General features: G+C 50.4%; 3 protein-coding genes across 31 annotated transcripts in view; 1 reads left to right on the forward strand and 2 right to left on the reverse strand.

Moving 5' to 3' along the window:
• Positions 1-1,180: 1,180 nt before the first annotated feature.
• LOC105464703 (uncharacterized) lies at positions 1,181-12,095 on the forward strand. Its single transcript, XM_071099241.1, has 8 exons — positions 1,181-1,184; positions 1,326-1,388; positions 2,871-3,064; positions 3,381-3,583; positions 5,923-6,046; positions 7,250-7,286; positions 8,593-11,370; positions 11,851-12,095. Exons 1-7 carry the CDS (start codon positions 1,181-1,183, stop codon positions 8,718-8,720), a joined length of 753 nt encoding a protein of 250 aa, XP_070955342.1. The 3' UTR covers positions 8,721-11,370; positions 11,851-12,095.
• Positions 11,362-15,161, reverse strand: LOC139364393 (golgin subfamily A member 6D-like). Of its 5 annotated transcripts, XR_011626213.1 has the most exons (8): positions 15,043-15,161; positions 13,645-13,718; positions 13,130-13,222; positions 12,768-12,876; positions 12,569-12,656; positions 12,399-12,486; positions 12,173-12,309; positions 11,931-12,066 (listed from the first exon to the last, which is right to left on the reverse strand). XR_011626213.1 is itself a non-coding variant. In XM_071100765.1 (7 exons), the coding sequence occupies exons 3-7, from the start codon at positions 13,168-13,170 to the stop codon at positions 11,871-11,873; spliced, it is 522 nt and encodes a 173-aa protein (XP_070956866.1). In that variant the 5' UTR covers positions 13,171-13,222; positions 13,645-13,718; positions 15,043-15,161; the 3' UTR covers positions 11,362-11,870. The 5 variants fall into 5 exon arrangements, 4 of the variants coding, with proteins under 4 accessions (XP_070956866.1, XP_070956868.1, XP_070956867.1 ...); XM_071100765.1 differs by lacking the exon at positions 12,173-12,309 and having other exon boundaries at positions 11,362-12,066; XM_071100767.1 differs by having other exon boundaries at positions 11,362-12,066; positions 12,399-12,656.
• Positions 13,725-26,709, reverse strand: part of LOC105464719 (golgin subfamily A member 6-like protein 4) — a 67,227-nt gene continuing 54,242 nt past the window's right edge. For 22 of the 25 annotated variants that reach the window (XR_011626198.1, XR_011626197.1, XR_011626190.1 and 19 more), the window contains one exon: positions 16,626-18,293. Coding sequence is in view for 1 of the 25 variants with exons in the window: in XM_071100756.1 (XP_070956857.1) it covers positions 14,944-15,120; positions 15,388-16,091; positions 16,479-16,566; positions 17,494-17,553; positions 18,174-18,293; positions 19,963-20,010 (1,197 nt within the window). In the remaining 24 variants the exon portion in view is untranslated. Of the gene's footprint in view, positions 15,121-15,387; positions 16,092-16,438; positions 16,567-16,625; positions 18,294-19,962; positions 21,398-26,709 lie in introns of those variants that run through there. The other 3 variants (XM_071100756.1, XR_011626203.1, XR_011626207.1) reach the window with 3 other exon arrangements.

The following is a 26,709-nucleotide window of genomic DNA, read 5'->3' on the forward strand; positions in this document are numbered from 1 at the left end:
GGCAGGTAGTCCCGTGGGCAGTGCCGGGCACAGAGCTGCACAGCTTCACGCTGGCCCAGCTGGACGGCAGGCTCATGCTGTTCCCACATAGAGGTGGGTGCCGAAGGCCGGGCCCCAGGCTCCTGCTGCCCACAGGGGTGCCCTGAGGTGAGGAGCCAGCTCAGGCCAGCTGGACCCAATGCCCCTGTCCCCAGGAGTCCTGGACGGAGGCATCCACTTTGGCCTCTCTGATGGCGAGCACACTTCCTCCAGACACTTATTCTGAGTGACAGCCCAGAAGCAAGTGCTCCTCTTGCTGCAGGGCAGCCGGACACTGACTGTCTGCCCTGGTGGGTGTGCTGATTGTGGGCGTTCTTGGGTGCCGGGAGCCAGGGCAGAGCTGAGGGTGGCATGCCAGGGTCACGCTGTCTCTCTGCAGCCACAGGCCCGGGCCTGGATCTCAAAGGCCGACCCCTTTCTGGAAGGGTCTGTCCAGCCACTTAGCAGCCAGAGCCTCAGAGGCAGCTCCAGTCAGGCACCGATCCCCAGCTCCTGCTCTATGGTGTGGTACTGGGCCCCCAACTGGGTGGGTTCTTCCATGCCCAGCATGACAGCACAGGGGAAGACCTGGTGAACTACGCTCAGGCAGAAGTAGGGGCCCCACTCTGCAGCCACCACTCAGATGCCCCCAGTCTCAGGTGGCCGCTGTGCTGTGGACATCATGTGGACATGGGCACCAGCTCCAGCATCGCTGGCAGCAGACACTCCCTGGCCTGCCATGGTCCAGGCCCTGGTGTCCTGCCCTCCAGGAGCCACCAGGCTGGCAGGGCAAGTTCTTGTTTCCAGAAGGAGGGAGAAGGATGCAGGAAGTTGGGGATACAGGGCCCTAGAGCAGGGCTGGAGTCTTGAGGTGTGGCTTCCACAAAGAAGCTACAGCTGGACCTGAGGGTCTGGTGAGAGGGCACCATGTGGGGGCACTAGTGGCACCCCAGTAGCTGGTGAGGGGCAGTGCTTGGTGGAGGATCCAGCTGCTGGGCCTGTGGGCAGAGGTGTGAGCCTGGGGCTCAGATTAGGTGCCAGCCAGAGGCAGAGTCAATCCTAGGAGCAGATGAGCTGATGAAAGGCAGCTGAGTTGGCCAAGAGGGTGAAGCCGCTGTTCATCTGTCCTGGCGGCTTCAGAGAAGAACTAGAGCTGTCAGCCATGGGTAGCGGCAGACTCTGTGGTAACTCTGCCATCGGGGCCAGCCCAGTCATCGCTTAAATGAAAACATCTCCCCAAAGGCAGAGCAGGAGTTGTTCCATAGCAGGGCAGAGCGGGCCAGACTCTTGTGGGCCGTCCTGGGCAGGCAGCACACCTGATGCCCCCACCAGGAGGCTGCGTGGGCATCTGGAGCTAGCACTTGATCACAGTGAGTTCTGGGTAGGGAGCGGTCTTGTGGGGCGCAGAGCTGACTATCAGGAGCCACGGCATGTGGTACTGCCCCAAGTACCTCCAGAGGGGTCCCCTGTCAGCCCTTGAAAATGGCATAGCCCACCCCTGTGCCCCTTTCCAAGTTCCCTTGTTTGGGCAAGGACCTCCTGAGCCTGGCACTCTCCCTCCTGAGAGGTGCAGATGGCATTCAGCAAGTGCAAAGCTGAGGTTTCTTGGGTCTGTCACATCAGCACCTCTCAGGCCTGGGTTCTGTATTTCCCTGGATCTGCACTTCTGCTGTGGCCCCCTCCCCACAATGAGATACTCATCAGGCTGTTGTCTACAGCTGCTGCTGTACCCTCAGTGCTGGAAGCTTTTGTCAAGAATGCCCAGGAATGAGGAAGGGACGGGGCCCAGACCATCAGCAACCCTCTCACACCCTATAGTCCCATGTTACTCAGAGCTTCCCCGTGCCCCAGCAATAGGAAGGACTAGATTGAATAGGCACCAAGGGACCAGGGTGGCAGTGCCACCCAGGAAAGCCAGGAAGAGGCTACAAGGGCTACCTGGCCCACTCAGGGAGGAGGGCAGGACTCGGTATTGTCTTGACAGAAGCCGTGTCCCACAACACTGAACTGGTCAGGGAAGGGGTCAGGTGTCCCCATTTTTCAGATAAGGAAACTGAAGCTCGTGGAGGGCAGGTAACTGTATTCAGAGCACACGGCCTGTAAGAGGCACAACTTCTGCCTGCCAGTCCAGGATTTCCTTCACCAGAGGACACTGCTTGTTCCCCAGAGCTCAGGACCCTGTGTTTTGTTTCACTCCCACCCACAGAACTCCCGTATCCAGGCATCAGCTCCAACTCCCACTCCTGGAGGTGGAGGTGGGAGGATCACTTGAGCCCAGGAGTTCAAGACCAGCCTCGGCAGCATAGTGAGACCTTGTCTGTACACAAAACTTTTAAAAATAGCTGGGCTTGGTGTTGGCACGTGACTGTATTCCTAGCTACTTGAGAGGCTGACTTTGGAGGATCACTTAGAGCCCAGGAGGTTGAGGCTGCAGTGAGCAGTGATCACTGTACTCCAGCCTGGTGACAGTGCGAGACCCTATCACTGCCCCATTCCCCGCGCCAAAAAGCAAACAAACAAAACAGTAGATAGGTGTCCTGTTGGCATGATAGGTCCTGAGTCCATTCTCAGATCTGTGACATTGGACAGGTGTCCTTGCTTCTGGACCTCGGTGTCACCACCTGAGTGAGAAAAGGCGGTGGGGCGGTGGATCTTTCAGTCGAAGCGGTGTAGAAGCCCGTCTGAAAAGCCATACGCCAAGGGGCTCCAAGTCCAGCGCACAGTCCCAGCAGGGCCCAGGAAGGCAGTCAGGGCGGCACAGGCATCAGGTCCCAACCTTCTTACCTGTTTGCCCACTCTCAGACCACGGAGTTCTCATCTCGGAGCCACTGGCCAGTGTGTGCTCGTGTGAGGACCAGAACACACTGATGGAGGAGTTGGCAGAGCAGGCACAGTCGCGGCGCGAGGAGATGCTGCGCATGCACCACGTGCTGAAGGAGGGGCTCAGCATCATCCGGGACATCAACACAACCACCGTCAGCATGTCCAAGCCCCTGCCTGTGGACGACTCCTGGCTGCAGGTGTAGAGCATCCCGGACGAACGCAGGTACCAGGGCCAGCGCCCACGGTCCCCAAAAGTCCCCCAGCCCGGGCTGCTGGGAGGAGTGCCCGGGGGCAGTGGCGTACCCCCTCACAGGGGTGGCTCCCACCTGGAGTGAGTTGCGGAGCTTGCCAAGGAGAACTGGCTGCGGGGCAGGGTGGAGCTGGAATGTTGTCCCGCTGAGGGCGGGGCTTAAGCTCCGGGGACCGCCTCGGGGCGCGGCAGGGAGGAGCTTCCCTGCATGGGCGTGGCCGGCACCGGGCTGGGGCGGGGCCTCAGGGAGCCGCCCATTTCTCCTCTCTGCCTTGCTCCCTGTGGCCAGCAGGTCGCCCAAGTCCAGTCCCAGGATGCCCATCCCTGGCTATGTCCCCAGCCTGGCCTGGGTCGTGGGGCCTGGCTCCTGGGCTTCCTCCTACTGGGTCCGCCCTTGGGGAAGCATCCTCCGTACCCTCCAGGCCAGAGGCTTCCCCTGATCCCTTCAGCCCTACCCGCCAAGTGCTCTCGTGCCCCACCCGGGATCGCCAGGTGAGTAAGGGCTGAATGCGGATTGGGACTGGAATCCAGAGCATTAGACCTGGCCGCCAGAACTGGCCGTTTCCATCCAAGGCAGTGGGACCGTGGACGCCTGAGCCACATGTGGCCGAGGGCTGGCGGAGCCTGCCCCCCAGGGAGCGCTGAGTCCCGGAGTTGGTCGTTTTTGAGGAGGGGGCTGAGGGGCTCGTCCCACCTGCTGCCTTCTTTCCAGCACTTGCGTAGCACTTCCCTCTATTTTCACTCTGGGCAGCCGCCCACACGTTGCATTCCTCTTCCTATCTTCTCCTTGTCCTCCATCCTCCATTCCGTCCAACTCCTCTCCCAGCCCCTGGGGAGCCTACCTCAGGTCTGAGAGTCTGAACCCGGAGATGCTCTGGGTGTGTGGATTTCCTTCATCTACCCTGATGTCCCCACTTCCAAGTCCTGACACCTTTGAGCCATCCCAGGGGGTGTCTGACCACTGCGCCACAGGAGCAGAGACCAGGCTGTGACTGTGTGACCAACAAGGTGTGTGATGTGTATATGGGTGAGCACACGAGTGTGAGAGTGTGAGAATGGCACCCAGGCCTGGGCTAGGACAGAAGCAGCTGGGGAAGGAGCCTGGGGGCCACAGGCAATCTGATATTTTCTCCACACCCTGCCCCCCACTCTGCCCTGGACCCTGTCTAAACTAATGGGGTAGTGGCAGCTGCAGGGGCAGGGATGAGAGTGACCGAATCCTACTTCACTCCCGAAGATTTCTAAGGAAGAGCGTTCTACTGCAACCTTTGGCTTGGCCTTGTTGACCCATGACCCTCTTTCAAGGACATTCACTCTGATTTCCAGTGTGCCCTGTTTCCACTGGCCACGTTCTCTAAGGAAGAACAATAGCATCTGTTTTTGTGTCCAAATGGCTGGAGAGTGGGGCTGTGGGTCCAACGCCCATATACAAAAATGAAGTAGGGATTGAGGCTTGCCCTATGACGTGCTGATGACCAAGTTACATGGGTAAAGGCAAGCAGCAGAGTATTGGGCAAGAGCACTGGACTGGGAGTCCAGAGATGCTTCTTCACCCTGGGGCTTTAGGCAAGTCCCTTTCCCTCCCAGAGCCTCAGTATCCCTTCTATCAAATGATGTTGCCGCCTGGGAAAGTCTGTCCCCATCCCACCCTGTCCCTCTCACCCCTCATCCTTCATCCCCTCATCCCCATCCGCCCCGTGCGCACCCATTTCGGCTGGTGCAACAAGCCCAGAGCATGTGCGCACTTCCGGCTGCCCCCTCCTCGCCTTGACCCAGCACTGCTGGACCCATGTGGTCCGTTCCTCACACTCACGGACTGGAGGCGCTGGGCAGCACAACCAGAAACTCAGGTGTGTGTTGAGGGGGGGCGGGGCACAAAACCACCAAGTGTGTGTGTGTGTGTGTGTGTGTGTGTGTGTGTGTCTGTCTGTCTGTCTGTCTCCCAAGGGAACAGCACTGTTGAGTTCAGCTTGAGTATTAACTCATGGACTGTAAGCAAAATAGTCACCAAAAGACTATGGGCTGTTTTGTCTTTTGCAGTGACGTCATGTTGCTCACCTTTTATGTTTTTCAGAGTTCATTAGTTTCTGTTTGTTCTCAGTTAATATCCAGCTCAATAGGTTGTGTAAGTAGAATACTCCCAAACTGAAAGTCACCTACATAAAATATAGTGAAAAATATGTCACCCACTTAAAGTATAGTTGAAAACATGTACTCATTAGTTTTGTGTAGCCAACACTGGATACTGGGTAAGGGCACAGGATCCCAGCGCTAGACTTCCTGGGTTCAAGTTCTGATTTAGCCACTTGCTGGCTTTGAAATGCTTGACAACTTTAAGCCTCAATTTGTTAATTTTTTTTTAAACTTAATCCCAAATGTGATAGTAAGTCTCAGTTTCTTGATCTGAAAAACAGAAATTATTCAATGAGAGTCTATGTGAAAACTTTATAGTTTTTACAGCCACTATCTGGCTCAGGAAAGTCCTCAGCTTTAGGGGTTAAAGTTTTAAAGGCCACTTTAAAGTTTTTAAAGCCACTGCCTGGCCCAGGAAAGCCCTCAGCTTTAGCCATTATTAGCACATTATTGTTGTGCTGGCTACACATGCATTAATGAGGCAGGAAAATGCTTAAGGATAACAACCCAGATTATCTCATCAGACCGAGACAGATGCGTATGCGTGCATGCTCATGTTTTAGCTCAGAGCCATTTGTCTAAAACCCTCTTGAACTCAGAGGCCCAGGCAGTATCAACTTTGCTTTGCAGTGGAGCCATCAGTTTTGTTAATCAGTGAAATTGACATAACGCTCTTTCTTTTCTTTTTTTCTTTTAAGCACCAACCATGTGCCTAGAGCTAACTGTGTCAAGAAGAGCATGCTTCAGGTGGCTGCAGCGAGCAGTTCAACCTGTGGAGGAATGAGAAATGATAGTGTTGAGACAAGAAACACAAAACCCAGGGTAAGGTAGGAATCACTGAAAGTCAGGCAAAGGAACTGGCATCCAGTGATGAGTCAGGCTTTGCCAGCCTCTGGCCCTACAGATGGCTCTTTGGAGAGGAAAAAATTAAGTCAGACCCGAGGGCACAGATCCTAAGGGAATGCTGGCAGCTCTGGGCTGTCTGTGAGAGTCCAGATTTGCTGCATCATCCTGGGGCTTTAGGCAAGTCTCTTTTCCTCCCAGAGCTCCAGTATCCCTTCTATCAAATGATGATGTTCTGCCTTTCTCCTAGGATGGCTGTGGAGATCCAGGGAGGCAGTGGCCATAGGGATGCTATGTTAACTGCAGATGCAGCCGTAGGAGCACTTTGCTAACTGCCATCGTGAGTTCAGATTCTTCAGGCTATTTGGCACCCAGGTCTGTGGTGAGGTGTGACATGTGGGATGTAAGGTTTGATGCCTGCTCCGACTCCAGTCTTGCTAACACCCGCTAAGCATTTGACAAATCATGACCTTACCTTGGGGAAAAGGGCAGTCTGGGAGAGCTTCTTCAAGGCAGGCTGGCTTCAGTGCAGTCCGGGGCATGACTGAGATAGGCTTATGTGGTGAGGAATTGGAGGATAACTGGGTAAAAAGCTGCCATGGGCAGAGGTGTAGTGTGGGTCGTATCGAGGATAGCCCCTGGCCAAAGCAGGGAACAGAGACAGAATGAGGAAGAGCTCTGTGGGGAAGGTGGGGCATAGGGTGGAGAACCTTCAAAGTCTGAAGAGTGTGACTTGTTGGGGTTCAATGCTGTAGGCAGTAGGGAGCCATGGAAGGCTCTTAGGTGGAGAAATGACAGCTGGACATTGGTGAGCAAGCCCTGTCTCCATGAGCAGCGTGGGTGGTCCTCTGAGCACACCAGGCACGAGTGTGCAGGGAGCTGGTGGAAATGCCTCTGTGTGCGGGTGAGCATCTGTGTTGTGACTCTGCCCGCGCATGTGCTTCAGTGTGCCGAGTGGCTGCATGTCCCAGATCCTTGTGGCACATGCCGGCCAATCAGGGTGCTGGGCGGGGAAGGCAGCGTATGCGTGTTTTTTGTGGGCATACGTGTTAGTGTGTGCATGCAGGCAGTGGGGCCTCACAGCATGTGTGTGCACACTCCGGCGTGTGCGTGTGTGTCCCCCACCCTCAGGCTGCCCCACCATGCATGTGACCTGCCATGTGATTTGATGCTGTCTTTCAGAATCACTATCGGTGTTCCCTGAGGAGCGTCAGCCTTGGTAGGTACAGTGCCACTGCTCAAGGCCTCCATGGCTGAGCCTGGGGGCTCTTAGAACAGGCTCCATGCCCAAGCTGGCAGATGTGGAGCCATCAGAGAGGACACAGAGCTCGTGGTTTATGGTGTAGGGGCTGGGAGCTTGGAGGGGGTTGTGTGTGGGGCTGGAATCTGAGGCGGTCAGAGGTCTAGGCACATCATCCTGGGCACGCTGTCCCTGTCATGCAGTCTGGGTCATGCTGCCAGGGCAGGTATCCAGCTCCCAGCCTGGGAGTGCTGAGAGCCAAATCCACTGCAGATTAAGGGTGATAGTTAGGGTCCCACATCCTCCAACTGTCAGCAATCCAGTGGTGATCGAGGATAAAAGCTTGAGAGTCCCATACACACGGTCATCCCACAACACACTTCACAGACCGGGCAAGGACACACAGCCCCCTTCCCTCCCTCCCAGGTACCATCATAGCTGCTCATGTGGACTGAAGACAGGGTCCCTGGCCCCCGCTGAAGCACTACCGCCGACCAGCAGGCTCACTCACCTTGGCCTGTTGCTCCTAGGGGTCTCCTGTGCTATTCAGCCAAGGAGACCACAGTGCCTGCTGGCCCAGCCAAATCCTGCCTAGCGAGCCCACCTGCCTGTCCTGCCATGGACTCTCCCTCTTCTGCTTTTCCCATCATAAAGGGCCCAGCCTCACCTATGCAACCTGCAGCCCCCTGCCTACCAGTTGAGGCTCCCCTTTTGGGCTTATAACTGTACGGCCAGTGGCATCCGGCTACCTGCCCTCCCAGCCTTCCCCAGGGTCCTTCAGAGAACCCTGAGCTTTCTGCCCACCCAGAGGGGCCTCTGGTGCTCACTCCAGCCAGCCATCCCCTTATAGCTTCACTATTTTGTTTCAAGCAGTATTCCTTCTCTATGAGGAGTGGTGGCTGTAGGGTGGCGCTCCCCAAGCAAGAGGTGGCCCTGGGCCAGTGGGTTGGAAGACGGTGACCAGGGAAGAGGGAAGTCCTGGGGGCTGGCATTGGTCTGAACTGTGGGTGGACTGCCTGGGTGCTATGAGAGAGGTCAGCGTTTGTGGGGTGGGGAGGGCCGCCGCAGCCCCCGGGCACTACCTATGAAGCTCTGGCTTCTCCCTCCATCTTCCTCCCCTTTCCCTTCCAGCCTCTCTTTTCCAGGAACCTTGCCATGCCCACACTTACACTCTCCCCTTCCCGGCCCTCTCGCAGCTGCTACGGTGCACCCATGCTCTGTACTTGCCTCACCAGCTCTGGCTTTTCTCTAACCTGTTTTCTCTCTGTGCTCTCTCCAATGCCAGCTGATTGGGTCAGGCAAGTCCATCCCGTCCTGAGAGCCCCAGGTCCCCCTTCGACCTCTGAACAGATCCCTCCTCTTCTCAGAGATTTCCCTTTCCAAGCCTGCCTGGGTGGGTGTCCTGTGACTTGACAGTGGCTCCCGCAGCCCCAAAGCCAGCCCCCTTCATCTGTGACTTAGTCTGTTGTAGTGGTGAGCTGCCACATCCAGCTGTGACCGTTGCTGAAAACTTGTGCCCCCTCTGTGGTATGCCCCTGCCCTGTTCTATAAATAGCTATAAATACACACACACACACACACACACACACACACACACACACACACACACACACACGTGGCCGACTGCCTCACCTCTAGCACTGGGAATCAGTCCTCGTGCTGTCCTTGCGGAGACTTGTGGCCCAGCAAGAGGAAGCTGTCTCCTGACATTGCCCCTCGAAAGGGCACCACCTCCAGGGAGCCTCCCTGTCATGCCCGGCCTGTGGACAACCAGTCCCCGCCATCCTTCTCACCTTCTGGGCAAGCATGGGGGTGCTGTGCAGGCAGCTCTGTGGACTGACAGTCTCTACCAGTCCTGCTGTCCCTCGGCTGAGAATCCAACCCATTTCTGGATGACAGAGAATGTGTCCTCTGCTGGCTCTGTTTTCTGTGGAGCTCAGGGGAGGGAAAAGTCCAAGCCATTTTTAGGGTGCTTTTGGGAGCGGTGAAAAGGTCACACCCCTTCCAAGGGACACTTTTCCTAGAAAGTCCCTGGAGCGTAGCTGGTTCTTATCCTGTGATGCCAGCTCTGGCCACTAGGAGGCAGGGCCGTGAACTCAACCTGGAGGGAGCCTGCGGGGCAGCCTGCACTCTGGAGGGACAGACAGGCCACCGGGTGCAGACAGGAGAGGGAGGCAGGGGGACAGAATGGAAGACACCTGGGGTGGGTGAAAGTCAGTGCCCTCGGGTGCTGTTGTTGTCTTCCCGGCCACAGCTAGATCAGTCTTCTGAACCTGTTGGCCGTCAGGGCTGCACTGTGCCCATTAGGCACCATGGCAGTCCCCGTGAAATCCACCAGGTGTTACAGGGCAGCATACAGGCAACAGGCCTGGAAGATTCCCAACAGCCCAACTGGGCATGCTCAGACGCTCTGGGGCTTCTCTTTCAACGGGACAAACTGCAGGACCCACTGAGGGAAACGGGAACATACCAGGCTGAGCAGTATGGCTAAATCCATTTATTCCCAAATAAAAAGCAAAGAAAACAGGAGTCCCATCACCAGAGAGCCATGACTCCATCCCCACCTCCTTCCTCGCTCCTATGCTAGCAATAAATAAGTTTCCCAGCTGCAAATAACTATCAGAACCTCTTCCTCATATGACAGCTGCAACCTCCACTAGGTACGATACATACAGAATGTTACACAGATACAGTATGTACAAGGGGGAAGGGCGGGTCACCCCTAGCAGCCCGTGCCCTCGCCTGGTCTACAGTTAGCTCCACTGTCCCGCCTCAGATGCCTCTCTGAGTTAGATGATGGGAGCACCCCGTGAGAAAAGTTGCCTCGGTGAGAGTAAGGAGGCCATCACACCTCCTCCAAACAAACCAACTCCATCAACCTCTGGCTCTTAAATAACAAACATCATCATCCAGAAATGTAAGGACTCAGCCGTGGTCAAGGTGGTAAAGGGTCTGTTTTTCTCTCTTCATTAGACAGGGGTCTTGTGTTGCTACCTAATGGTAAAAAGGTGACTGGGAAGGCGTTGTAGGGACATGGTGGGGGTGAAGACTCCAGACTCACTTCTCCAGGCTCATGCTGACAGGGGCCTGCTTTTATTTATTTTTATCCCATGACTTTTTCCCGTAACTTCTTCCTCATAACTTTTTTAAAAAACTTTTCAGGCAACTTTTTTTTTTTACTTTTTTTGGACTTTTTACCACAATTTTTCCACCATATTTTTTATCCCATAACTTTTCCATCCCACAACTTTTAATTCCTGTAACTTTTTTAGTTTATGTTCTTTTAATAAACACACTTACATAGTTACAATTTTGTGAGAATAAAAACCGATTATCTCATGACAAGCGTGCCCAACATTTGCACAGTCTCAATACCTTTAATACTATAGTTTTCAAGACACACAAAATTTTAAGGCAAAAACAGCACCTTGCAACAATTTCATAATTTATTACATTATAGTAGCATCACAGAAGTCAATAATGCCACTTTAGACAAAAGTCATTATTTCCATTATACATTCTGTTTACAAGAAATCATAAGTTGGTAAAAGTCATTCTAAGAAAACTTGGCAAATAAAGCTTTGGACTGGAATTGGCATTTCTTTCTCTACTTTTCCTTCCCCTAGATTCTTGGTTTTACACTACAGTGTTCATATTTTGAAATGTTTTAACTTATTTCAAGATATTATTATAGCAGTTATGTTTTTGAATAGTTATTTGAGAGTGACTGTAAGATAAAGTTTTAGAGAAAGTATTATGGATAGGGCTGATTTACATTTTCATGTTGTATAAAACTCAGCTTTGGTTTTAGAACTGATTTTTTTCATTTCAGGGAAACCTATCAGGTTTAATCAAATAGTTTAAAAATAATTATGATATATTGCAGTCTTTAAATTGATATTTTGATTCTTTACTTCCTACAGAAATTCACATTTATTCAGTTTGAACTCACATTTTAAAATTCTGTTTCTGCTGAACTCTAACCTTCTAATGTCACCTTCTAAGCAAATTGAAAGCTGCCTTATACTGAATGAGGAAGAGAACAAGTACTTGGCTGAATGAGGTATTGCAAACAACTGCATGCATTTTGAAGAAAGACTACAGTTATTGTCATAGAATTTCCATTCTTTTTAGCTTTTTCTTAAACATATGACAAAATTCCTACACAAAGAGTGGTATTTCAGTTAATATAGCACTTTTATTATTCAGACTGACATTCAGCTTAAATATGCCGGTATGTGATTTAATCCAGAGGTCCCTGATGAACACATTATTGTCAGATAGGTTACAGATGCTAAACACTATCTGAAGGTCATTCCTAGTCATTTATATGTGTCAGATAAAAGTGAAGTGATTTGAACTGTCAAAATACAGAGTGAACATGAGGGAAAGACCCACTCTCCTTTAACTTTCTACAAATAAATTTAAGTTAGAAACACAAATAAACATGAGTGGCTCTAACATTCAAATGAAGTAAATGAATTGTGTAGGAGATTAACCCCTAAACTTTTTTTGTTTGTTTGTTTTTAAATTTCTTGACCAGCTCTTAGATGATGGTGATGTTTATCTGCCTGATCTCGGCACGGTGAAAAGAATGGCATGCAGGGGTTGCTGCCCAAGCCTCGGTGCTCCTGGAGAGTCCTGCGTTAGAGGAAGCAGCTGCACGATCTGCTGTGCCGTGGGGTTGTGGTGGGGAGAACCCTCTCTGGCCTCTCCTGGTGCAGGCTCCACGCTGTCAGTGAGGCTCAGCCACGAAGATCTTCAGACAGAGGGAGGAGGGGATCTGAGGTCAGTGCGAGCCTCCCCTGCTCCTGCCCGCCCACCCCGCCTGAGCGCTCTACCCACCACCCTGCTTGTCAGCACACCCAAGCTCCTGGGGGATTGGGGCTCCTAGAGCGGCCTGATCAGCAGGGCTCTGGACAGTGGTCAGGAATTTGTCGTGCCCCTCATTGTGGTCGCCCACAAGCCACAACACCTGTCCCTGCAGCTCCAGCAGGTTCACCTGGAGGGAGGGGTGCTTAGCTGTCATGCTGGTGTTGGCGCCCAAGTTCACCCCCACCCCCACCCCCGCAGAGATGTTCCACACCCTACTTGCATCTCCTGGTCCTGGGCCAGCCTGATGATGTCCTCCTCTCCAAGTGCCACATCTTTGGCACGGCCCCCTGGCTGGTGTACTTTCCTGTGGGAGGACACAACTCAGAGGCTGGGGCCCCTCTGACGGCCCTGCAGCTCCCCCTGCCATACCCTGGCCTCCCGCTCACTTATGGTGTCTGTCCCAAGAGGTGGATGAATCGAAGCTCTAGTTTCTCCACATGCTCCTTCAGGTCCACCTTCTCCTCCATAAAGTCGCTGTGAAGCCAAAATAATGGGGTCACATCTCAAGAACCACCTGCTTTGCCCCACCCACACCATTCATGGCCCCCTGCAGGGCTCGGTGGGTCTCCCCACACACAGACTCACCCCCAGTCCCTGGGGTCCTCTGGGATAAAGCCACTGAGTGAGCCAGGGGCTGGCAGCACACCCTTTGCTATTCCTGGGCATTGGCTCCAGCGTCGTTGAAAAATGCCACCTGAAGGCAAGAGGTGAGTATTCTTGTAGGGACATACACAGAACAACCGGGGCAGGGAGGTGGAGCACAGCCCCTTCCCTTGGGGCTCAGAGTGTGCACCTGTTGGTCACAGTGAAATGGTGTTTGACCACTGGCTCCCAGAAGGAGTGAAAGTCCACAGAAATCAGAAGGCAGGGAAACCAAGAACATAAGGGGATCTGGGAGGGACCAGCAAGGAAGGTGACAAAGTAGGGGCAGGGAAGGTCAGGCTCACCTGACCTCCTGGCTCTCCCGGTCCTCTGGGATGTCCTGCATGGGCTGAGGTGCCTCCTCCTCCTCACTGTCCAGATGTCCTCCTCCATCTCCTCTAGGGGGTGGCCAGAGGGGTCCTCAGACAACCCAACAAGGGAAGTGGGGGCCCACCTCTGCCCCCACCTTCACTGTGTAGCCCTGAGCCAGCCCATTCCCAGAGGGGAATGAGCTATTCTGTATTATTACTTTTAAGAACCAAGATCTTGCTATATTGCCAGGAACAGTCCCACTACCGATTGGTGCCGGAGTCCTGACCTGGTCCCTTTCTGACCTGGGCCAATTCTCCTGTCCTTAGGCAACCTGATGGCCTCCTGCTCCCAGGAGGTCACCATATTGATACCGAACTTAGCGCGGACACCCGGTCGGCATAATGACCAGCTGTGTTAAAGGTGTCTTCCAACTCCTCAATCCTATGCTGCTAACAGTCCCCCTTTCCTCTTGGGGCTCTCGCCTCTTCCTCCGAGTGGTCTCCCGTACCTTCCCAGGGAGAGCCATGAGGCTCAACCTGGCTTTAGCTGCTGTTTCTGCTGGCTGGTAGCTTCCAGGTGCTCCTAAGAGGCCAGGAAAGAGGGTGAGAAGGCACGGAGGTTGCCAGGTTTTCCCTCTCGGGGCCCTGTCCTCAGCAGCTCCCTCCCCGGGGTCTCCTGCAACTTTTGGTGGGCCATCTTAGCTACCACTTTGCCTTGAGCTTCCTGCTGCTGCAGCTGGTCCAGGAGCTGGGTCTGCAACAGTAACTGCCTGTGCAGCACCTCCTCCTCAGAGGTCAGCTGCTGCTAAGCGACCACATACTGCTGCAGCTGACACAGGTACTGGTCTCCCTGCTGCTGCAGACTCTGAGCCTCTTGGCTCTTCAGCTCCACCTGCAGGATGATCCTGGGCATGAGGGCGTTTACTAGCTGGCTTCCAGATTCCTGGCCCATGAATAGGGCAGCAAGGGCACTGTGGTGCTCTGTGGCCTGCCCAGGCCCCTGGTCCCTTGCTCCAGGCCTCAGAGCCTGCCTCCCTTGCCTGGAACCCAATGCATCCTTCCCCAGCGTCAAATCTCACACGCTTTTCCCTATCATTTAAACTGTAGACCACAGACTAGTGGAAAACAGGGGGAGCCAACCAGCATCTGCTAAGTGTACTACATGCCTAATGTTTCCACGTATTATCTCATTTAATCCTCAGCACCTCTGCAAGGAAAACGCTAACTTCCTTTTGAAGTTAAAGAAACAGAGACTTAGAAATACAAAGTAGTTGAATGATAACCAGTAGAACCGAGTCTGGAAACCAGTTTGAGTCTAAGGAGTCTTTTTGGTTTTTGCATTTTGTTTTGTTTTGAGACAGTGTCACTCTGTGTCCCAGGCTGGAGTCCAGTAGTGCGATCTGAGCTCACTGCAACCTCTACCTCCCAGGCTCAAATGATTCTCGTGCCTCAGCCTCCTGAGTAGCTGGGATGACAGGCATGCACCACCAGGCCTAGGTAATTATTTTTTTTGAAATTTTAGTAGAGATGAGGTTTTGCCGTGTCAGCCAGGCTGGTCTCAAACTCCTGACCTCAAGTGATTCTCCTGCCTCAGCCTCCCAAAGTGGTGGGACTACAGGCGTCAGCCACCACACCCGACATAAGGAGCCTCTTATACCACTGTCTCTTCCCCTGTGACTGGGGGGCTCCATGCCTCTAGCTGGGATGATGATATCCAGACCTGGGGGGAGCCCAGGGCTCCCCACCTCTAAAAGTCAGAGGGAAAGATGCAAGAAACAGTAATAGCACTGCCCTGGAGAGTGCTGGGGTCACCTGCCCCCAGGTTGCAGCTGCCTCTGGCCTGGCGCCTCCCTTCCCCAGAGGCTGGTGCCCGCCTCCCAGCCCTTCTTGGATGGGTCAGAGGTTACCGTGTCTTTCAGCTCGCCCAGCGTCTTCAGCTCCTTTACTTGAGGCTCCAACTGCAGTGCGCTCTTGTTCTCATTGTTCTGGACAGAGAGAAGCAATCATTGGCCACCCGCTATAGCTGAAGACCGCAGAACTTGGTGTCTGCCTGCCATGGCACCGGGAAGGGTGGAGGCAGGTTAGAAAAATCATCCCCTCTCTCCCACAGCCATCAGAGCAGGGCTCTGGCTCACAGGTGCCTTTAGAAGTACCATTTCATGTGAGGGCTACAATGCCCCATTTTACAGGTGGGGAAACAAAGGCCTGGAGGGCTAGGGAAGAGGGCAGGCTCCCCAGGTGGGGCAACCCACCGGCTCCTCGAAGCTACTGTGTGGCTCCGCCTGCTGCTCGTAGAGGGCTTCCCACCCCAGCTCCAGCATCCTCTCCAGCTCCCGCAGCCTCTCCAGCTCCCGCAGTGTCTCCTGCTCCCACAGCCTCTGATCCTGCTCCCTCAGCCTCTCCTGTTCCAGCAGCTCCTCCACTTGGTCCAGCAGCTGCTCCTCCTCCAGCAGCCTCTTCTGCTCCTCCTGTTGCCTGTCCCGTTCCAAAAGCTTCTCCACCTGCTCCAGCAGCCTCTCCTGCTCCCGCAGTCTCTCATCCCGCTCCCGCAACCTCTCCTGTTCCAACAGTTCCTCCACCTGGTCCAGCAGCCTCCCCTGGTCCAGCAGCCTCTCCTGTTCCTCCTGCCACCTCTCCTGTTCCAATAGCTTCTCCACCTGCTCCAACAGCCTCTCCTGCTCTGGCAGCCACGCCTGCTCCCGTATCCTCTCCTCGTGCTCACGTATCCTCTCCTTCTGCCCAGATAGCCTCTCCTCCTGCTCATGTATCCTCTCCTCCTGCTCACGTAGCCTCTCCTCCTGTCTCCTGTTCAGGAGACTCAACATCTGATTGTTTTCCACCTCGGCCTGGAGCTGTCTTCCCAGACTCTCCAGCTCCTTCCTTAGGTGTTTGGTCTCATCTTGTAGCTGCTCCACCTCAGAGGGCCCTCCTGGGGAATCTGGGGCCTGGGGTTCAGCTGAGAAAGGAAGCAGACAATAAGGGTCTCTGGATTCTCAAAAAAAAAAAAAAAAAAAAAATCCTCCCATTGGTGCAGAGCTCCTCCTGTCAGGCTTCCCAAACTTGGCCTCACTGCTAAGGATTCCTCGCACCCAGATGGTAGCTAATCTTCCAAGCCACTTTCAATGGAGAGCACTGTGGGTGGCTGACAATGGGCACTCCTCCCTCTTTGCTGATGGGGACACCAAGGCTCAAGCAGATGACAAGGCTTGCAGTCTCCTGGCACAGACCTCTCTCCCTCTGCCTCAAAGCCCTTCGATCCACCCACCTCCCTGGGGCATTCTAAGCCACCCCCACAGCCCTCTGATGCCGGTCCTGCTCCCAGGTCATGCCAGACCCATCTTACCCCTCTGGTGTTTGAGTTTGAACAAGCTCCTCCCAAGCTTCTGTACCCGATGTATCTCACGCTTCTTCTCCTCCTTCAATGTGTGAACCTGCCCAAAGCACAGGGCGAAAGGGCCCTGGTGATAGGGGCTTAACCTCTAGAGACAGAGTTTGAGAAAGGCCCCCCCGTTCTGCCAGCTTGTGATTTAGAAAGGTGCGTTCATTCAACAAACATCTGCTGAGCACCTACAGGCCAGGTATGGTTCTTCACAGCAGAGATAGAAGACAGAAAAGGACAGACAGGAGCCCTTGGCCCTGAGGTTTCCATTCTAGGGGCCTTTAAATCTCGGACTCCCAGAGCGAACAGAGACCTTTGACACTCTCTACCTCGTCCAGAAACAGGAGCCCAAGGAGGAGAGAAGGCTTGTCCAGACTCAAAAAGCAAATTAGGGACTGAGTCAGGGCAGAAATACAGGCCCCTGACAAACAGCCAGGCTAGTGCTTCCCTGAGAGGCAACAACCCCAGGGCATGTGTGGCAAGGAGTCGAGCAGGGGTGTCTGGAGAAGAGAGAGTCAGCAAAGAGGGCAGTGCAGAAGAGCCATGCTGCACGGTCTGTGCTCTGGGGTCCATCCAGGTGAGGCCTGGGTGCCCCAGCTCCCCATTTACCCTTGGCACCAGGGGCCCCTAGACCCTTTCTTCAGGGCCTCAAGGGGAAACGAGTCCAGGTTTGGCAGCGTGGAATCAGAGGACGCCACTGGACTCTTCCCAGTGAATGGATGTTTTCACTGGGTTGACTGATTATTGCGGAGCTTTGAGTCCGGGGTTCCTGCTAGTTCTTGGTACTGGCTCTGAGGTGCATGCAGAGAGGAGGAGTTGGAGGAGGTTTGCGGGGAGGGGTAGAGAGAACAGTCATTAGGGCTGGGGAGGGGTGTGTCTGGGCTGTCTCAGCTGGGAGAGGGGCAAACAGCCCCTGCTGTGGGAGGAGGTTGGAGGGCTGGCCTGCAGGGTCACTGAACCTCGGCCCAGGGCCTCTTACCTGCAGATCTTTCAGGTTAGTAGATGACACAGGGCCCTCCCCGTAGACACCTGTTGCTGACTACAAGAGATGAGAGTGCACATGGAGATGTTCTGTCCCCCTCAGTGTCTAAGCCCTCTGACTTCCTTTCTTCCCCATCAACTGACAAACATTTCTTTTCTGCCTATCTTGGACCAGTTGTCCCATAACTCCTTTGTGCCAACTTCTCTCATGGTTTTTATCTCCCCACCATCCCACCCTGGGGCCCTTTCAGTGACTCCTAAAGAGACAGCCTGATGGCAAGTAACTCTTCTTATTGGCCTGGCTTCCCCTTGAGACTGGGAATGAGAAAAATCAAACAGCAATGACCATTTCGTGGGTGTCCTGGGTGTTTACAGCAGGCCATGTACTAAGGAGTCTCAGAAAAACAGCAATAACAAATCTCATTTAAACCTCACAAATAGATGTTTAAAAATCTCATCTCTATTATACAGATTTGAAAAGAGAGACCCGAAGATCTCAAGCAACTTGCCCTAAATCATATCTTAATGAATCCCTAATCAATCATTAGCAGATGGAGAGGCAGGATTCAAACCCAGAATTCTTAACCAGTACCCAACAGTCCATCCACAATCTTAACAATTCTCCTCTACTGCCCCTTGGGTCCCCTGTCCCCAGGAGCCTGGCCAGCCAAGACTCACATCCCCAGGTGAGCGGTAACCACCAGAAGCGGCGGTGTCAGGGCTACTGCCATTGATTTTCTTTTTCCTGTTAGCTCCTGCTGGAACGCCAGGGCTCTTCCTCTGCCAATATTCTTTTAACTGTGGGAAAGAAGAGCAGTGACACTCATGAGAACTATCAGCCCCTACAGCCACACCCTCCTTCACAGTTTTGACCAAATACTCTTCTACACTATCTGATTTAATGCCACCACCAACTGTACAAGGTGTTGTCACAATCCTTTAGTGACTGAGAGGGATTGATATCATGGCTAGAAAAAAACCAAAAAAACAAAAGAAATAGTTAATACTGGAACTTAAGCTCCGTCTTCTGACTCCAAGCTCTGGGGTTTTGCCATGAATCAGCAGCTGCCAGGGACCAAAACCAGGGGCGGAGTTAGAACAGTAAACATGAAGCAGGCAGGAACTGTATGCCATGTGGTTTAGAGTCATACATCCTCACATGTCCGTTAGTGTGAAGAAGTGCACCAGTACCTCTCACACTTTCATGTCAATGTGTCCTCATGGCAGAAGGCAGCTTTTCTGTTAAATCTGGGAATTTTTCAGAAAGAGGACAACCCAAGCCTGATTTCAGAGAGAAGTCTGGTATATGCTTAGAAACCTATGTGACTGTCATCCCTAAGGACATTAATGTTTGATCTGAAGAGAATCAAGGGAAACTGATGCTTCAGAAAGATGTCCCACATTCATCCTGTGGCACTCAAAGTACCCCAGGTTGAGATGATATGAGGAAGAGTCAAGCTATCTAGTTCAGCTTCCCAAGATCTATTCCACTGAAGATGAGCAAATCTCACTTCAGAGACCACTGACTGAAGGGCGGTCTGGTCCCAGAACCGTGGAGAACTCAGAAAAGAATGTTAAAGTCTCTCTGCAAAGTAGAAGCCTGGGAGAAAACCAAACCAAACCCGTTCTCCCATGGCCACCCAGAGATACTGTCAAGGTTTTGAGCACACAGGGGAAGTGCAGGCTTTTCCCACTGTCAATGTCTCTGTGAAGGGAGTAAGGCGGCCTGAAACCTCCTGCTCCTGGGTCCCATAGTCCCCATTCCCCTTCCAACTGGAAATTTGTGCTGTGACCAGAGGATCCAGAAATGGGGTGAGAAAATTTATGGGACTGGGTTGTAAGATCAATGGCTGGTCTTGTAGCAGCAATGGCAGTTCCTAGGGGGACTGTGACATCACTACATTCCATTCCACCCAGGGGAGGGGACCACATCAGCATGATGCCTGAGTCACCACTCCATGATGCGGGAGGGAAACACAGGGATCAACCCAGGTCCTTGGAGACACCAGCCCAAGGAGCCCAGGGAGGTGGAGCTTGGGGCAGCAGGAGGGGAGGGCAGAGTCCGCAGTAGGGAGCCCCAGGAATCACCAGCCTAAAGTCACCCAAGGACGACTGGCAACGGTGGGGTCTGGGGATGGAGTACCCAGTTCCTGGGAGACGCAAGCCCGAAGAGCCCAGGAAGGTCAGGCTTGGGGCAGCAGGAGGTGAGGGCCAAGTGTGGAGTGGGGAGCCCCAGGAGTCACCCGCCCAAAGTCACCCTGGGGTAAAGATCGGCAAGGGCAGGGATTGGGCTGCTTGCTGAAGGGGTGGGGCTGACTGACAAGAATTTGGTGGGGGGGAGCCCAGAGTCGCTGGTGTTGGGGGTCCCATTCCAGTATGCCTGAGGAATAGTATGGGCTCTGGCAATGGTCTTGTCATCGGAGAGGATCTGTGGTTGGGTTGGGGGCTATGACCTGGTGCATTTTACCTTTTTCTTGGCTGTGGTGAATTTTCCCTGTCGTGTTTTTTCTGACATCCTGGGGTGCGGAGGGAGGCGGGGTTGGGGTCACATCAGCGAAATCCCAGTGAGCACGGCTGAATGCCTCCAGTCACCTACCAGGCCGCTGTGCAACTGAGCCAGAGGAGGCGTAACCAGGGCCCCACTAGAACTCAGAAGAGGGGCGTGGCCTTAATGCTCCAAGCCCATTGGTCAGTGAGAAAGATGAAAGGGAAAGGAAGCATGGCCAGGCGGCAGGGTGTCCAGAGGGACCTGTGGCATCACAAGGAAAGCTGCCCATTCAACTGCTCTCTCCGCTCTACTCAGAAGGAGGGGAGGGGCCACCCACTCTGGGAGAGGCAAGGGTCTGGCTTTAGCTTTAAAAGCTTTAAAACTGTAAAAAATAAACTTAAAAATGTATACATGTGTATACTTTATATATATGTGTGTCTGTGTGTGTGCATCTATGCGTTCCTTCAGAGCTGTCTTCATTATCCAGCTTCTATGCAAAGTCTATGATTTTGGACTATATTTTTCATCTTCAAATGGAGTATAAGAATTACCAGTATCACCTTAACTGAGATACAGATCCTATAAAAATGGGAAATTCATAGCATGCTTGATGATTAAGGAAGTAGACTATAGTATCCAACATTCCAATAAGACAAAATAATCACAATGATCTCTCTTTTTTGGAAGAACATTTCTCTTATTCTCCTACATTATGAAGATTTTTTTTTTTAATGATAAACATGTCTAATATCTTTAAAAACACAAAGCTTTTGGGCCAGGTGCGGTGGTTCACACCTGTAATGCCATCACTTTGGGAGGCTGAGGTGGGTGGATCGCCTGAGGTCAGGAGTTCAAGACCAACATGGCCAACATGATGAAACCCTGTCTGTACTAAAAATACAAAAACTAGCCAGGCGTGGTGGTGGGTGCCTGTAATCCCAGCTATTTGGTCGGCTGAGGCAGGAGAATTACCTGAACCCAGGAGACGGAGGTTGCAGTGAGCCAAGCTCATGCCCCTGCACTTCAGCCTGGGCAACAGAGCAAGACTCCATCTCAAAAGAAATAAAATAAAACACAAAATAAGGAAGAACACAAAGCTTTCAATTTAATAAGCACTTAAAACTCTCTACTTGTTTAAGAGAAATACAAGTCCCAGTATTCTAGATCACCTGACCTCTCTAAGCCTTGCAAATGAAACTGAATTTCTCCCTTGATACTTGGCTATGATTTGCAATCATGAAAACCGAGAATTATGTCACTGTGTACTGCTTGTTACCTGAATTCCACACTAGGCTGAGATCAAGGGTTGAATCTTTCATGATTTTCTCCATAACCTGTGTGCTTCTTATCCCAGACCAAACTAAGTTTTTTTCTAGAATTCTACAGTTTACAATTAATAGACAAGAGTGGTTTTCAAAATGTAGTCTATGGACTAGCAGCACCAGCAGCACCTGAGATCTTTTTATAAGTGCACATTCTCAGGTCCCACCCTGAGCCTGGTGAATCGGAAACTCTGGAGTAGGGCTCAGCAGTCTGTGCTGCAGTAGTCCCTCCAGGTGTTCAAGAACCTCTGGCATACGGCAGGCAGAAAAATATGTTTCCTTCTGTAGGTCCAAGCCAGGGATACTATATGTTCTGCCTTGTTATACAAAAATGACATGCAATTAAAAGACATAAATCTCCTTCCTACTCCCACCCTCTATCCAACGTGTTTTATTTTTATGAGTTCAATTAGAAAACAAGTGGCAATCAGAGATTTAGTCTAAAATATATATTTACAAGTGTCAGTTCTCATCCAGCCTGATCTCATACAAAACCATTTACGTCCTCTTACACCTCAAGTTTGAAAAATGTATCTTCACAATGTGAGACTCAGGCACACTAGCAGTTCTATCTTAAAACACCAAGTAGATTGGAATGTCCAACCTTACTAGAGAAGAAAAGTGGAATCACTGGCTATATTTCCAAATTGCATTCAACAGGAAATTTGAGTTTTTTTCACCTTCATACTTCCAATTTAATAGAATTAAACCAGAATACGCCATTCTTTCAAAGCCTGTAGCCAGGCAAAGTTTTACTGTATTATTTCTTGCTTTCCATGGATATAAAGCAGATTCCTGGTAGGCACATTTTGTATACCTGCAAAGATGCAGGACTAAACAGTTCCACCTGTTCAACATTGAAACAAAAGTCCTGTAAACCTCGGATGGTGAGCGCAATACTTCAGCTTTAGCCCCAAAGCCTCAAATATGAAAAGATACCAAGAACGCCACTAGCAATCAAAACTAAACTCTCGACTAGGAGCAGTAGTTCATGCCTGTAATCCCAGCACTTTGGCAAACTAAGGTGGGAGGATTACTTGAAGTCAGGAGTTCAAGATTAACCTGGGCAGCATAGCGAATTCACGTCTCCACAAAAAATTTTAAAAATTAGCTGGGCGTGGTGGCACACAGCTGTAGTCCTAGCTACTTTGCAGGCTGAGGTGGGAAAATTGCTTGAGCGCAGGAGTTCGAGGCTGCAGTAGCTATGATTATGGCACTGCACTCCAGCCTGGGTGACAGAGCGAAACTTAGATAATTACATTTTCGGCCGGGCGCGGTGGCTCACGCCTGTAATCCCAGCACTTTGGGAGGCCGAGGCGGGCGGATCACAAGGTCAGGAGATCAAGACCACGGTGAAACCCCGTCTCTACTAAAAATACAAAAAATTAGCCGGGCGCGGTTGTGGGTACCTGTAGTCCCAGCTACTCGGGAGGCTGAGGCAGGAGAATGGCGTGAACCCGGGAGGCGGAGCTTGCAGTGAGCCGAGATCGCGCCACTGCACTCCAGCCTGGGCGACAGAGCGAGACTCCGTCTCAAAAAAAAAAAAAAAAAAAAAAAAGATAATTACATTTTCTCCTGCTCCTGTTTACACTGAAATCCCTCAGTTAAAAGGCTTTCAAATTTGGCAGGATAAAAATTAAGTGAAAAGTGGCTTTGGAGCTTGGCTAGTGAAAGAAAGAAAGAAATGAAAGATAGAAGAAAAGAAGGGAGGAAGGAAGGAGGAAGGGAGGGAGGGAGAGAGGGAACAAAGAAAGAGAAAGAAAGGAAAGGATGAAAGAGAGAGACAGGGAAAGAAAGAAAGAGAAAGACAGAGGAAAGGAAAGAAAGAAAGAAAGAAAGAAAGAAAGAAAGAAAGAAAGAAAGAAAGAAAGAAAGAAAGAAAGAAAGAAAGAAAGAAAGAAAGGAAGGAAGGAAGGAAGGAAGGAAGGAAGAAAGGAAGGAAGGAAGGAAGGAAGGAAGGAAGGAAGGAAGGAAGAAAGAAAGAAAGAAAGAAAGAAAGAAAGAAAGAAAGAAAGAAAGAAAGAAAAAAGAAAGAGAGAGAAGGAAAAGAAAGGAGAGGAAACAAAAGGGAAGGGAAATAAAGGAAGAAAAAATGAAATGACAAATTACTTAATGGGAGAAAGTTTTTGTAACCTCAATGACAGATAAAAGGTTTGTATCCTTAGTCTATAAAGAAATCTTTAAAATTATTAAGAAAAGAAAAACAAATGAATTTCAACTAATAATGGGCAATGGAGAAACTGGCACTTCTCACAAGAATAAAAATGGCCAATGGCATACAGAAAGATTCAAAAGCACTAGAAATCAAAAAATTGTCATGAAAACAGTGAGATTTTCTGTATAAAGGCAGGAAAGATGATAAATGGAAGGGGGAACCTGGAGCTCTGTCCTTGTTAGTGGGAGTATAACCTGGGTCACTTTTCCTGGAGGATAATTTGAAAATTTCAATGAAAAACCCTAAAAATTATTTTCCTCCAGAAATTCTATTTCTGTGAATTCAGTCCAAAAATGCTTGCTCGAGTCCATTAAAATGTATATATAAGAAAATTCGACCAGGCGCGGTGGCTCAAGCCTGTAATCCCAGCACTTTGGGAGGCCGAAAGGGGCGGATCACAAGGTCAGGAGATTGAGACCATCCTGGCTAACACGGTGAAACCCCGTCTCTACTAAAAAATACAAAAAGCTCGCCGGGTGAGGTGGCGGGCGTCTGTAATCCCAGCTACTCGGGAGGCTGAGGCAGGAGAATGGCATAAACCTGAGAGGCGGAGCTTGCAGTGAGCTGAGATCCGACCAGTGCACTCCAGCCTGGGCGACAGAGTGAGACTCCGTGTCAAAAAAAAAAAAAAAAAAAAATTCACCTCTGGGGTGGCAATGGTTAACTTAATATACACCCAGCTATTAAAAATGATGATGCCAGGATATATTTACTGCCACAGAAATATACTCAAAATATACTAAGTGACAAAAGACTATATATTACGATTCTACTTTTTAAAAGGTTTATATGCATAAAAACATATAAAAAGCAACAAACCAGAATGCTCTGAGTGACAAATTAAAGATTTTTCCTAATATTTGTCATCCAAATTATTACAAAAAGAATGATTTCCTTTATAATCAGGGAGAATTGTTATTTGCATGTATTTGTATTTAAATCTCTTTTCTTTTTCTTATTTTTTCTCCTGTACGTATCCCATGTAGGCTGGAATCCCTGCCTCTTGAGGTAAATCAGCCCATTGTTGGGAAGTGCACTATATAAAGCTGCCCCATCCTCTGGCTCAAGCCTGTAATCCCAGCACTTTGGGAGGCCGAGACGGGCGGATCACGAGGTCAGGAGATCGAGACCATCCTGGCTAACACGGTGAAACCCCGTCTCTACTAAAAAATACAAAAAACTAGCCGGGCGAGGTGGCTGGCGCCTGTAGTCCCAGCTACTCGGGAGGCTGAGGCAGGAGAATAGCGTAAACCCGGGAGGCGGAGCTTGCAGTGAGCTGAGATCCGGCCACTGCACTCCAGTCTGGGCGACAGAGCGAGACTCCGTCTCAAAAAAAAAAAAAAAAAAAAAAAAAAAAAAAAGAGAGATCTGGAGACATTTTTGTTTCAAATTGTTTTATTGTTCTCAGGTGTTTTTTTATGTATGAAATTGAGGAAAAGACAAAGGAAAGGCTGACTCCCTACCCTCCTAGGGCCACTCTTCCAATTTTTGCTGCTATTGTTATGTATTAATATTCACTGGGTACCAAAAAGATGGGCAGCCCCTTAGATCCTTTGTTCTTATCTCTTTGTCATAATCCTACTTCATTCCTTATTCCTTCATTCACTTATTTCTAAAAGGGTCATGTGTACAAATACATAGTTCAGAAAATTTTAATATATCTATAAAAGTATGTGGCAAAATCCCATTCACAGTCTTATTCTCCTTCCACAGCCAAACACTTTTAATTGGTTTCTTATATGTCATTTCAGAATTTATCTTTGCAAATGCACATTTATATTCTTATTCTACTCTTTTCTAGCAACACAAACAGTAGCATACAATACATACTATACCATTCTTTGTTCCTTTTTAAAAACACACACAATATATGTGTTCTTTTGCATGAGTACATAGGTCTTTCTCATTCTTCTTTACAACTGCACAGTATTCATTGTTTGGATGTACCACAGTTTACTTAACCAGTTTCCTGTTGGTGGACACTGAAGTCATCCATATCATACTATTACAAACAATGCCAAGCATAACCACCCACACACACCAAGTTCATTTCTGAATCTGCCTTTGATGAAGCCTCTATTTGAATCACCATAAGGTCATATGGCTGAAAAGTTAGCCCCTTTTTTAGTTTTCACTATATACAGCAGTATGTAGCCAAAGACTCCCTTGGGCAAAGCAAATGTGCTCTTTGGGGATTTACTTCATAACAATAAATGGATAAACAGCACACCAAGAAGAAACATTTCTATTTAACCATGCACGTGTATGTATATAATACATACTTATGCATAGAAAGCGTACAATAAATCCATCAAAGCATTAAGCATTGTCTCAGTATGGTGGATCTATGGAGTGCTTCGTAGACAGCCTTCCTTGCCTATCAATCTTTCTAGTTTCAAAACAGTGAATATGTACTATTTTTGCAATATAAAATTTCAAAAAATGTTAAATTAAGCCGGATACATTCCTTCAGTCTGTCCGATATTTGTATGGTGCTCCAGAGTGCTCAAATATCACTTCATTTTAAAAAATTTATTTTTTTTTTCAAGTAGAGAGACAGGCAGGGTCTTCCTCTGTTGACCAGGCTGGCCTTGACCTCCTAGATCCTCCTGGATCCTCCCACTTCCACCTCCTAAAGTGCCAGTATTACAAGTGGGAGCCATCACACTCGGCTGGCTTCATTTGAGAAATCTTTCCCCAGCACTCCATATATTACGAATAATTCCTTTCTTCTTGTTTAGATAGCATCTTAGTCATATCTCTGTTACCTCACTTGTCACATGATAATCAGTTGCTCACCCATCCATCTCCCTTGATTGCTCATGAGCTCCTCGAGAAGAGTCTGATTTTCAGCACCTTGAAAAGTGTGCAACACGTACATGCTTCATACACAGAGAAGGAAATATCACTACAGTGTAATTATTCCCAGAATTCAATGTCCATATTTGTAAATTGTTCCAGATAATCTGCCAACAACCTGAGAATGTTATGTTTTTTCCCTAAAATTTCCATCTATTACTGAGTGTCTACAGTCATAGTTAACTCAATTGCGATGTGACCTCTGGTCAAGCCCATTCATAGGTTTTATTTTAGGTGATATTTTTTGTTTGTTTTGAGATGGAGTCTTGCTCTGTTGCCCAGGTTGGAGTTCAGTGGCATGATGTCGGCTCACTGCAAGCTCCGCCTCCC

The sequence above is a fragment of the Macaca nemestrina genome, chromosome 7 (genome assembly GCF_043159975.1).
Source record: "Macaca nemestrina isolate mMacNem1 chromosome 7, mMacNem.hap1, whole genome shotgun sequence".
Classification (NCBI taxonomy): domain Eukaryota; kingdom Metazoa; phylum Chordata; class Mammalia; order Primates; family Cercopithecidae; genus Macaca; species Macaca nemestrina.

What these genes read in the sequence shown, in the direction of transcription:
- LOC105464703 (XM_071099241.1), top strand. An exon ending in GCCCCACCCGGGATCGCCAG is followed by an intron (nt 3,584 to 5,922) that starts GTGAGTAAGGGC and finishes TTTTCTTTTAAG; the next exon opens with CACCAACCATGTGCCTAGAG. An exon ending in CCTGAGGAGCGTCAGCCTTG is followed by an intron (nt 7,287 to 8,592) that starts GTAGGTACAGTG and finishes CTCCAATGCCAG; the next exon opens with CTGATTGGGTCAGGCAAGTC.
- LOC139364393 (XM_071100765.1), bottom strand. Translation starts at nt 13,170, where the DNA reads ATGCAGGACATCCCAGAGGACCGGGAGAGCCAGGAGGTCAG. An exon ending in TCTTGGGACAGACACCATAA is followed by an intron (nt 12,487 to 12,568) that starts GTGAGCGGGAGG and finishes GTCCTCCCACAG; the next exon opens with GAAAGTACACCAGCCAGGGG. An exon ending in CCCAGGACCAGGAGATGCAA is followed by an intron (nt 12,067 to 12,398) that starts GTAGGGTGTGGA and finishes CTCTGTCTGAAG; the next exon opens with ATCTTCGTGGCTGAGCCTCA.